Source organism: Scleropages formosus, chromosome 8 (assembly GCF_900964775.1).
Source record: "Scleropages formosus chromosome 8, fSclFor1.1, whole genome shotgun sequence".
NCBI lineage: Eukaryota > Metazoa > Chordata > Actinopteri > Osteoglossiformes > Osteoglossidae > Scleropages > Scleropages formosus.
The window spans coordinates 272879-285442 of record NC_041813.1 but is presented as its reverse complement, the minus strand read 5'-3'; the positions used below and the strand labels follow the sequence as shown (position 1 = coordinate 285442).

Here is a 12564-nt window from a genome sequence, read left to right as displayed (position 1 = left end):
AGGCACACTAAAATCAGAACTGCAATTCAGCAACCAGTTCACCTGAAACACACGTCTTGGGATTGTAGATTCAGGTTCGAAGAGGCGACTAGAGCAGCTAAAGGAAACACTCGTGAACACAGGCAGATGATGCAAACACAGCACAGACTGGATTCTGAAACCAGCACAGAATTTAAGAACATATTCATGGAAAACATTTATTTAGCACAATTACAACAGCCTGTTTCAAGTACTGGACAAAGTGGCTGCTGCCAGTACGAATGGACGCTTCCTTTAATCGGTTCATCTTCTCTGCATGGGATCAGTCAATGCGCTCATCGGGCATCTTGCCGCAGCCCGTCGGAGGACTCGAACACGGGCGTGTGCCACCGAGGAAGAAAAGATGAGAAGAAAAACTGTGAAAACAGTGATGTATGACACATGTTTACTGCATCCTGAAAGTGAGATTTTATTCACAACAAATATGCTGAAACAATGCTGAAGACCTTTCGCTGAAGAGCAATATAGAGCACAGCACAGCAGATGTTTGTATGAAAATAATAGCAAAGCAGCTATTTGGCTGTAATAACGGAGACCCTTATTAGTAGTTTCCCACCCTTCTTTTGCTCTCAGTCTCAGTCCTTTCCTCGAGGCAGCACGAGAGGCTTTACCCACACGCACACCATCCTGATCTGTGACAGCAGCTACGACTGCCCGTATAAAGAACGTTATTGAGAAAGATTTGATGAAAAGGTTCACAGAAAATTTCAGAAAAGCTGACAGTGAGTGAGTGAGTGAGTGAGTGAGTGAGTGAGTGTGTCCCACATCATCATCATTCATTGGGCCCTGGCCCGGCCACTTACACACATGATGATAATCATTCTCTGGACTCTCAAGCTGAGTGACAACAAATGTGAAATGATCATTTAAAGGTTGGGAAGGAAGGAAGGAAGGGTCTCCTGGCTTGAAACAGGAGGAGGTAAAATTACATTTTTCCTAATTGAAAAACCACACAGACGAGTGAGAAAGAGCAATGAATGACATCATTTTCTTATTATTTTATCATCATGTATCGATCAGCCTCTTTTTCCAGTCGAGGTCTTTGTTTGAGGGAAAATAAACGTGCACACAGTATTACCGCGAACAGGTTCAAGAAGCTCAGCAGGACAAGGAAGGAGCACAAAGCCGGACGGACGGAGAGCGAGCAGCGCGCGCCGGAAATGGCAGCGTGGCCGAAAAGCCTCCGTTTCCACGGCAACCGCTGAGGGGGCGGGGCTTGAACTCTGACCTTGGACTACGCGGGACCGAGCGCAACCTGGAGAAGCAGGAAGTGACGTGGCTGCGCTCAGGAAGTGCACTGGAGGTGCTCGGTGTGCGGCAGGTGCGGGGACTGCGCTCCTCGGCGAAGATGCGCGTCCGCGGCGACTTTCGCGCACAGTCCGAGTCTCTGCTGAAGCGCAGCGCTCGAAACGAACTTTAATTGCGAGGTAAAGTAAAAGTTATCCGCCGGCGGGGCGTTTTTCTTTTTTTGTGTCTCAGTCAGAGCCCCTTCCTTCCTGGGTGGGAAGTTCTTCTGCTCCGGTCACTCACTCACTGTGTGCCAGGGGGGCTGCTTGCTCACTCTCTGGTCCGAAGAAGACGAAGAAGTGACAAGTCAGTCAGTCAGTCAGTCAGTCAGTCAGTGTGAGTGTCAGCGCTGGCTTCAGCCTCAGGCTTGACTTCAGGCTTGTCTTCTTGTTTTGTGTGTGTATGTCTATGTCTGTCGTGTCGCTCGCTGTCTGTGTGTCACTTGAGTCAAGCCTTCAAGCTCCGCCGCCGCACTCACTCACTCACTCACTCACTCACTCACTCAGTCAGTGAGTGAGTGAGTGAGTGACAGACAGACAGACAGACACTCTCTCAGTCTCACTCGGTCCGGGACACACGGCGTTTCTCCTGACTCCTCCTCGGCTCCTTTTTGGTTTGGGATGGACAAGAAGAGCCTCTCTTAGTCTTAGTCCTCCTACTTTTTTCTGTACTCTCACGCATGATCATCACTCATGTTAATTCCACGTCGTCATCATGTGTGGCCATCCTGAGCAGATGAGTGAGTCAGTGCGGTGGGTGTCCCGAGTCAGCGCTTCTCCTTTCTCGCTTCAGTTCAGTTGTCGTTGTTTGTCAGAAGCTGCCTAACCCTAAACCCTATAAACCTAAACCTAACATAACCCTAACCCCAGTGCGCTGAGATGTTGCTCTGCTTCCTTCCTTCCTCGTCACTCGTGTCGGCCCCGGCAGCTACCGGTTCCTACGAGCGTGGGCCGAGGGAAGAAAATCATCATGTCGCTTTCGGAACAGTCGCAGAAGTGGTTCCCGACCCACGTGCAAGCCACCGTCCTCCAGGCGAAAGAGCTGCAGCCCAAAGGCAAGAATGGCACCAACGACGCCTACGCCATCATCCAGCTGGGCAAGGAGAAGTACTCGACGTCCGTGTCGGAGAAGACGCTCAACCCTGTGTGGAGAGAGGAGGCCTCCTTCGAGCTGCCCGGTCTCCTCCTCGAGGGCAACCCAGAAATACACGAACTCTGTCTCATCGTGATGCACAGGTCTCTGGTGGGAATGGACAAGTTTCTGGGCCAGAAGACCATCAACCTCAATGACATTTTTGACAACAAAGAGAGAAGAAGAACAGAGTAAGTTCATTTAGTCTTGTCCTTTATTTGAAAGATGTTGCGTGTCTGTCTGTCTGTCTGTCTGTCTGTCTTACGGTTGTAAGTATGTCTCATTGGTGTATCAAGTCTATGTCACCAAACTCTTTAAGTGGAATTTACACAAAGCAGATTGAATATGATGTAAAAAGTCCCATTAACTACAAGCCGGTGGTGCTGAACATGAATGAATGAATGAATGAATGAAATGCAAACTTACAGCACAGCAGAAACTTTTTTTCACTGTGTTACTCAGCAGTCAAAGTAATCCATTTGCAACTGGATGTCACAAATTCCATGTCATATTCATTGAAAAAATTCAGAAGGTCATGGCAAAATATTTTTATTGTTGTAGTGATACTGACAGAAAAAAATTAGATAATTTTGAAGTTGATACCACTTTCATTTGGCACATCCAACTCAATTGGTGCATATAGGCATTAGGTTTTATTTCAACAGAGAGAACGCCCTGTGTTGCCGGGTAGGCTCCGGTTCCCCGTGACCCCATATGGGACAAGCGGTTCTGAAAATGTGTGTGTGTGTGTGTGTGTGTGTGTGTGAGAATTGTCATTCTTTATACCTTTGTACTCTTTATACCTGAAAATCAAAGCTGTAACAAGTGTTAGCAGGCAGGAAGATACTTGTCATCTTCATGTAGAAACAGAGTACTTTTTAATCAGAATCAGAACAAGCTTTATTGCAAAGTATGTTCGCACATACAAGGAATTTGTCTTGGTGACAGGAACTACCACAGCACAGACAGAATGACAGTGACAAGACAGGTGAGAAGATAGAGCATGTGAGCAAGGGATAAAAAATATTTAAAAAATATAAAGTACCCAATATACAAAAATAGTCACTAGATACAAATGCAAGGGAGTGTGAGTAAGAGATATGTGATAGTTATAAATATAAATAGCATTATGTATTGCACGGTTTACTCTCTAGGGGAGAGATTTAGGTGCTCATGAGGTAGATGGCCTGAGGAAACATTGTGTTATGGGAATAGTACATGTACAATGGTATGTGTATAATTGTTTGTTCTGTACTTTTTGCGTTATTGTGTCATCAAGGTGAAACGTAATGTTATCGAATTGAATGTGCAGTGTTTTGTTTGCTAGCTTCTACTGTTAAGACCAGTATAGGTTCAGCTTATTTAAAACATTACATATTTTACTATGCTTTTAATAATAATTTCAATAAGCCCTAAATCAAGGTTTGAAATGCTAATCTGTTTTCAAGTTCTACCCCTACTCTAAAACTTATCTACGGTTCTGACTTAAACAAATAACATTGTGTTTCAGACAAGTGGTAAAAGTGCCTTGGGTCCTGGATCCCTCATGCTGACGTTCGGCTAAAGTTCAGTAAAACAGTTCCTTTTACAAAATGGTAATACCTTCTCATTGGCTACCTAGTTAGGTTGTACCTATTTAGTTAGTTCGTAGTGATATTCTGTTCATTTTACCGGCTAGTATGGCTTATATGTTGGTCTTCAGCAACTCATTTGTTAAATGGGCTAGGCTGATAAGTTATTTTGGTCGATAACACTCTTGAAGTCCTTTGATTTGGTTAAAACCATCTGCTAAATTAATAGATGTCAAGTAATACTGCATTTATACAGTATCATGTGCATGGAGCAGCTGATAGCGTAGTGGTTAGAACTACTGCCTTGGACCCATAAGTCGTAGGTTTGAATCCCACCTCCACCTGTAATACCCTTGAGTAAGGTACTTACCCAGAGCTGCTGCGGTAGAATTACCTGTTTATGGGGCAGCCTGGCTGTGCCACCATGTTGCCCCATAAACATACATGTAAATCAGTACACCTGGAGTAAACTCACACTTCAAGTGTACAGTATGCAGTAGGTACGAAAGAGCTGAGCGAGTGCAGGTACGTCGCCATATCGTGTTACAGGGCACTTAATGAAGGACTGGCAATGGACTGGCATCCAAGGCAGGGTGCACCTCTTCCTAGCCATGCAGCCAGCCAGTCAGGGGTAGGCTCCATACCACTGTGACCCTGACGTGGTATTATTTCTGATGCGTGACAGTAGGCATTATTAAGAGTTTGTCAGGGATGCAGCACCTTCATCAGTGCAGGAAAGGTTATATTTTGTAGTCATTTCAATTTCTTAAAAGTTGATTGTGATTTGAAGTTAATGAAAATGTTAAACAATTGTTCCATGTATTCTTATTTGCTGTAGCTACGTCTGACATTTTTACAGAATCTAAGCAGCCTGTAAAACAATGGAAGTCTGTTGAGCGCTTGGTGATTGACTTCTTAGTACACATCACTTGCAAAGTAACAAATAAAACAAATTACATCCATCCCTCACCTAACGGAGCTAATTCCGTCCGTGAAATCACCTCATTTGGCAGGTTCCCATTGTGAGGGCATTGAATGAACACTTAATCTTAATGGGGATGAAACAGATTCTCGGTCAAAAAAAAAATGCATCAGCTACGATTATTAAAAAAGCAAAATAAAAGGTATTTTTATGCGTGACAATGAGACGCTGTGTACTAAATATTTGACACTAGATCTTCGTTCGATCATGAGATTAAAGCCTTATTGATGCTAGTGTAAGGGTTTTCATGTTATTAAATATGCTACATATTCAGTATTGAAATACTTTGTATTTATGGTATATTTGTTACTAGTTGCTGTAAATTCCACGAGTAAAATACACCTTTCACACACACCTTGAGTCAGCCTTGTTGTCTGAAAGAGCCCAATGCATCACAGTTATTCAGATAACTGAGTTAATTGTTGTACATCATATAAGGACTGAAAAGGACCTGGGCTCATATGCCACCTGCTGCCGTACTACCCTTGAGCCAGGTTTTTACCCTGTATTACTATAGTTACAACTGCCCACTTGTATCCAATGGCTGTTAGTTTGGTTACCTTGACAGTTCTATCGGTGGTTGTGACTGGCAGTGTAATGGGATGTTGTTCTTCATGTCATATTGCACAGAACATAGTTAAGTTTTTGCACATACTGCAGTTCAGGAAATTTGTCTTCTGGAATTTCTGAATCTTCCTAAAGACTGTTTATACCATGCTTACTTTGTTGATTAAGCGTTGAATGACGCTGTGAACCCATAACCAGGGACAGTAGCTGTGTTGTGGGGCAACGCTTCCATGGCGTTGAGCGCACATGTTTTTGGCTGTGTTGCCTGTTGTGTCTTTGTCAGGCAGCTCAGTTTATTCTTTAAGGTTCTTCACTGTTTCTGGTTTGTACAGCTCGTAATCTGCGTAGCAAATTCTGTAACAATTGAAATAACTAATTATTCTGTTAAGGACAAAAACACAGTAACTTTATTTTTTAATAACTCTTTGAAGCTAAGATTTTGTTCCAATGCTCAATGGTATTTTACCACCCAGTAATGTCCAATATTACATTTAATATACAAGTTCTGTTCATTATGGATCTTTCTTTCCTGTAATGCATGTAAGCTGGTTCAGACTGGAATCCAAGCCAGGTAAGAAGAGGAAGGACAGAGGACAGATCCAAGTCAGCATCCAGTTCATGAGGAATAACATGACAGCCAGCATGTTTGACCTTTCTGTGAAGGAAAAGCCTCGCTCACCCTTCTCCAAGCTCAAGGACAGGATGAAGGGCCGTAAGCACGATGGACTCTTCCCTGACACGTTTTCTGCCATCGTACCCCGTTCAACACTTGGTGATGCCGACAGCCCATTCAGCACTGGTGTCAGCGCTGGAGACACTCAGCTAAATTCCAAGAAAAAGCGACCCCAGCTGCTTGGTCCACAGAAGCTCTCAGCCGCCCAGTCTATGTCTGACCTGATCCATTCCTGGCCCAAGAATGAGTCCAGGAATGTCACTGAAGAGAGCGGTAAGATGGGAGCCTGGGCCTATTTCTGTTTAATCTGTGTTTTTTGAATCCTTGCTTTCTGATAATATAGTTTTCACATTCAAATAAATTTAATTGAAATGTGTAAAGACTCTAACTCTGAAGATGTTAATTCATTGCAAAAGCCAGTATGAAGCAAACTGATGTAAACAAAGTTTATCATCACAGATTCACATCATTCGAAGAAAGAAACAAATCTGTGTTCCTTTCTTTAACCCGAGTCTCTGGCTTGTCTCAGATGGACAGTAAAGACGAGGCTTCTTTAAATTCTGGGTGAAGAAATATGTTTCGTTTTTTTTTTTTTAAAAAACGTCGTGCAATGAAATTTGATATATGAGCACTACACACTGTACACACTTTTGTTGGTCAATTGGTCGGACAAATAATTAAGCACAAATCAGCTCATGTCCAGTGATAAACAATTACTGATTGATGTTTTAGCAGAAAGTGCTTGAACAGTTAATAAATCCATTAATTATGATGTGAAAACGTTGTTCTGAAAGAACAAACATAAATACTGAACATTTTACTGAAATCTGTTTTCATTAGGAGTGAGGTTAAGCATTTTCTTACTCCATAAAATTAAATAAATAATAAATACTGATACAGGTAACAAACCGAAAATGGAAAGCTTCAAGATGTGTCGAGGTACCAGTTTCTTAGCATGAAGAAACGTTTTAAATGTAAATATTGTTACTGTTTTCACAGGCCGCACGCTCTCCCCTCATAAGCGCTCCCAGAGTGAAGTACCAGAGTGTAAAGCAGAGGCGAGTCAAGTGCACAGCGACTCCTTTGCTGGTATTATTGAAGCCCTGCCACACAAGTATGCCACTTTGCCACGAAATCACAACCCTTTTGAGGGCGACAGGTCAATGACATGGGACAAAGTGGACAAGAAGGAAAAGAAGGAGAAGGTCAGTCTGCTGGAGCGAGTGACAGGGAAAAAGGACGGCCGTAGCGTGAACAGTGACTGTCGATCTGACAGCTTCGGCGATCTTCGCTGCCCTAACCCCTTCAGCAGTGATGCATCAGGTGATACCAACCCTTTCATTCAACACTACAAAACAAGGTACGCTTAAAAAAAAGTTGCTTTTTTTAAAAAAAAAAAAAAAAAAAAAAAAAATCCTTGGTATGTCATCTGAAAATCTGAAATTCACAGTCAGATTCACACAGACTCTCATTGGCTCCTGCTTAATAGTGATGTATATTAGCTCATTAGTATTTGTGTCTCAGTTTGCACTTGTCTACCTCCATTGTACTTTCCTTGGCAGGAAATAGACTTGTTCTTACCTTAAACTCTTTTTTTATATACTTGTGCCACAACTCTGAGCCTGTTTTGTTTTTTCTTCTTATTTCTCGTACATTTGTTCTGTTTTTTCCAGAAACGGAAACAAACAATTACAAAATATAAAAATATCTATTGTCAGGATTAAATTACAAATTAAAGAAAAAATTAGTTTTAAGTAGGAACAATGAAGTACTGAATTTTGCTGAGAAAAATGTGTTTTCTTATTTATATATTGTTTATTGTATTGAGTGGAATTACTTATTTACGGATATAATTTTTGGTAGTGGTAACGTGCCTAAAAATCACGAGGACATCAATTCAGGCGTTTCCAAACATGAAGAAAATCAAGACAAGAATAATGTAAGTTAAGACTGTTTACAACTTGTTCATTTTGCTCTTGTGCTTTGTTTGTGTGCATAGCGGAAAGCTTAAAAATGTTGTGACATTTAGTGACAGCTTTTATGAACTTTCTTGAGCTTTTTGTTCTTAGGAAAGTTAACACAGTGAGATTTTCTGTTAAAATCTGGTTATATATGTTGAAACGACAAATTTGCATTTCGCATAACTCCAAATCAGTCACTGGTCAAACTTGAAATTGTATCATATGTCTTAGTGCAGTACAAATTCAGTCCCAAAAAAAAAACAGTTTTTTAACACCTTTACTACAGTTTTGTCAATAAGTAACAACAAAGTGGCACTTAAATGTGTGACTCAAATTTGAGAAGAAATGCCATGGTTCATTAAATAACTTTCTTAAAGAGCACATCTTTTATTGTGATCTCCATCACTAATTAGCAGTCTGTTTGGACAGATAATGTGAAATGGATGTTTAGACATTTTCTTGTATTTTAAAGAGCTTAAAAAGAAATGCTTTTTTTAAACACCGCAAACTTTTAATTGGGCATTCTTTGGTCTAGCTAGACACCACAATCGATGAAAACTCTACAATCATGTCATATTTGATATTCTGTTATAAGTGTGCCATTTATCTAATTAACAGTTAACAATGGCTATCGTTTTTATTTATTCATAATTTAGACTGTGAAGTTTAGTATTGTCCTTTCAGGTTACAGAATTTATTACATTTTTACACACACACATATATATATATATGTGTGTGTGTGTGTGTATGGTAATTGGTGCAAGGCTATGAAATATGTGTAAATTGCTTTACCTAAGAGTTTAAAAAGTTTAAAAAAAAAAAAAAAAAAAAAAAAGCATGTCTTCATTAACTAGAAAATCCACATTAATTTAATGGAAAAAAGTTATGTTAAAGATATTTTTTCTCATTTCAGTTCAACTTAAGATAATCGCGCAGGAATAGCAATTATCTACAATGTGAGCAGTATAGCGGAATGATTATTTAAGTAATACAAATGATAATGATATTTTGCCTCTTGTCAACACTTGCCCTTGAACTAGCATTTAGTCCTGGAAAGTGTGTTTGTGGCTCTTCTGTGTATCTGGGCTGACGTCTGTTCGCGCGCTCCAAATGGAGCGTCGCTGATTCCAATGGCAGCCCTGTCGCTTTCTGGCCCTAATTAAGCGCTGAAGGGTGGACAAGAGATGTACAAGTAGCTCGTCTAATACTAGCAAAGGAAAGTTGCTCATTAGAGCAGTAATGAGACAACTCGAGTGTTAACCTTACATCCCCCCTTGTTCCAGTCTTTTTTTATTGCAAACACGTTGATTATGAAAAATGGCCACAAAAATCACCACTTTGCCACTTTTTTATTATGCAGCTGCATTCCTTGCTTAAAGGTGTGTGTATAAATAAATAATAAAGCAGGAATGAAAATATTTGAGCTGAAAAGTTATTCTTCAGTACTAAAGATATCATGCCTTTAACAGAAACCTGTGCTAAAGTCTTTAAAGACTGACATGATTTATCTCATTTCTTTAACTGGGCTTCCTGTTCTCAATGCAATTTTAAAGAATTTGCAAGTGTTTGCATTTTAAAGCTTAGTAACTTTGAATGTTAACCTACACCTACAGGGTAGTCTTCAGACCAAAGTCAACTGCTGTACTAGTGATCTGCCTACATAAAACTGCAGGCTGTAGATATGATTAAAATTATTACATTTACATTACAATCATTGCATTTCATTGGTATTAGTCTTAACTACCCCTGCCCCAATCTTTTTTGCAACATGTTGCAGGTATCAATTTCAGAATAAACATGTATCTTCAAAAAACAGTGTAGTTGAGGTAAAACATCAAATATCTTGTCTATATACTGTTTTTGTCTGAATACAAGTGAAGGTAAATTTACAAATCACTCCCTTCTGTTTTTATTAGCATTTTCCATACTGTCCCAACTATTTTGGAATTTCGGTTGTAATTATGACCTTTGCATATATTATTTTGGGGGAACATTGCACCAAGATCCTGTCTTGAATAGTAAATAAAGGTCCTTGGATCCAGGAATAAGGAGAACAAGTTGTTTCTTTCACTTTGTAAGAAAAAATGATTTTACTGAACTCTTGGAGGTAACAGTTGTACTAATCTTAATTGCAACTGACTGGAAAGAATTGCATGAGATCATAAACACTGTTTCACATTTTTATATACACACACGCATATAAACAAGCTGATTTGAAATGTCTAAAATGGGCATTTATTCAGGTAGTATGGTTTTTTTGTTAGTTCAAATTTGAGATCAGTGGAATTAATATGCTTAACTGAACATTTTTTCTTTTAATTGATTTTTTTTTTTTCCTTTTCTTCTAAAATGGTTGTAAAACTGATTTCAGGTATCCACCTTGAGTGAATGTAGTTTTACCAGTGTTTTAAATTGCATAAATTGTGTGGAAAAAGGCATGACATGATTACATGTTTATCTCCTCTAGGATGCAAAACAAGTTTGTTTGGCCTCATACAACAGCATGTCCTTTCCTGAGGTGGTTCAGGAGTTGATTAAGCAGAAAGAAATGGTAAAGAAGAAAGATGCTCACATCCGAGAGCTAGAGGACTACATCGATGACCTGCTCGTCCGAGTCATGGAAGAAACGCCCAGTATTTTACGGAAGCCTTATGAGCCGAAGAAGAAAGCAGGAAAATTTCCCAAATAGAAAAAAGATTAATCCAGTCAGAATCTTAAATTTAAATAAGGTTCCAAATGACTTTCAGAACACCTGAATAGAAATCTTAGAAATCTTTAGAATTTTAAAACTAGATTTTTGTTTTGACAAGGCTCTTTGTATCAGTATCAGTTTTCTTAACAGAAAATATTGATTAAAAAACACTGCACATGTTAATGTTTTTATATTTCCTCATTATCAAATTAGGAAAACCTAAGGAATATTGAACAAGACTATACCTGCTCTGTACAATAAACTAAATATCTCTACTTCTTCGAGTGTGAATGATTTTTGAGTAGTTTTAACCTCGTAAACCTTACAGCACAACATAAATTGCATGTTTCATTTAATATCTGTTTTCTGATGCACAATAATCTAGTTTTAATTCTGAATTATATTGAACCTACAGTATAATTTCTTGTTGTTAGTAGGCTCCTGATTAAAGTGAAAATTGTGTTTTTTTTTTTTTTTTTTTTGCTCTTGAATCTTTTTCACTGTTGTTTTAATAGCCATAATACCTGATTGTCTTTGTTGTTGAGTTTATTATTAGATTCATTGCCTGGTTTGCATTTTTGTCATGTGAGATATGATTCCCTGGACTCTCTGAAATTTTTAATGCAACTGTACTTATGGTACCTGAGTCTGGCTGCAAGTGGCCTCTCTCACATCAAGTACCAGATTAGTAATATAACATAACTCCTGAATATAGTGCCTCTCTTTCACCAGATAATATGAAGTTGGAACCTGTTAGCCAGCCAAGCGTCCTGGAAATGTATAAACTGAAGGTAGGTGTAACAATTTTAACTTCTCTGAACCTCCTATAGGCACTTGCCTTCAGTTACTGCATTCATCCCTAAGTCCAAGGTCTTCTGCTATTTTAGACAGAGATGCACCGCAAAAAAACCAGTGGTTTGTAGTAAGTGCCGTAAGTTGTCAGGGAACACTTGAACAGAAGCAGAGAGTATGATGAAGTATAAAAAAAAAAAAACATGGAGCGAACAGCTTAGTAGTCATGGTAATGAGGTTTTTTTTTTTTTTTTATACAGAAAACAAACATTTTGTAGTGAGCATGCAATCGACTAAGGGATACAAATTGCACTTGAATGTAAGTGTGCTGTTGTAAAGCAAGAACTCCTAAACCATCTCAAGTGTATGTAGTTCGGTCTGAGAGCCAGCAAGCTGACCTTTAAAACTTAGTCCAGGTAAGTGTGCTTTGTTCACTTGCAAGTGCACTGTTTGCACATGATACCATTCAGAAGGTACAGTTCTGCTCACCAGTGTAATCAGTAAGTATGGTCTGGTTCAATCCTACCATTTTTGGATTTTATGACTTTTGCAACTTGTAAAAATTGTATCCCCCCCAGTCACTGCAATGTAATTAGTAGTATATACTGTAAAATTTTGTAATTTCTCCGTCATTAAGGATTTTCCGGAATATATGCCTACTTTCTGGGTTTTTTTTTTTTTTAAAAATAAATTGTAAATGGGTGTTATTTGTAGACTAACTCGCAGTCTTGCTTTAGAGGAAGGTTGTGAGTTTTCTGAACCCTTTTGCTTCTGGTATGGTCACACTTGCCAAATTAGTCGAAGGTGATGGGATATACTAGCAACTATGAAAATAAATTCTATGGAAGGCAGGAAATTGGGTTTACTGA

At 39.3% G+C, this 12564-nt stretch overlaps 1 protein-coding gene across 2 annotated transcripts; it reads left to right on the top strand.

Moving 5' to 3' along the window:
• Nucleotides 1–1319: 1319 nt before the first annotated feature.
• rab11fip2 (RAB11 family interacting protein 2 (class I)) lies at nucleotides 1320–11084 on the top strand. 2 transcript variants are annotated; one of them, XM_018738016.1, is made up of 6 exons: nucleotides 1320–1466; nucleotides 2254–2648; nucleotides 6123–6523; nucleotides 7250–7610; nucleotides 8114–8189; nucleotides 10679–11084. In XM_018738016.1, the coding sequence occupies exons 2-6, from the start codon at nucleotides 2296–2298 to the stop codon at nucleotides 10898–10900; spliced, it is 1413 nt and encodes a 470-aa protein (XP_018593532.1). In that variant the 5' UTR covers nucleotides 1320–1466; nucleotides 2254–2295; the 3' UTR covers nucleotides 10901–11084. The 2 variants fall into 2 exon arrangements, with proteins under 2 accessions (XP_018593532.1, XP_018593533.1); XM_018738017.2 differs by lacking the exon at nucleotides 1320–1466 and adding an exon at nucleotides 1579–1654.
• The last annotated feature ends 1480 nt before the right edge of the window (nucleotides 11085–12564 follow it).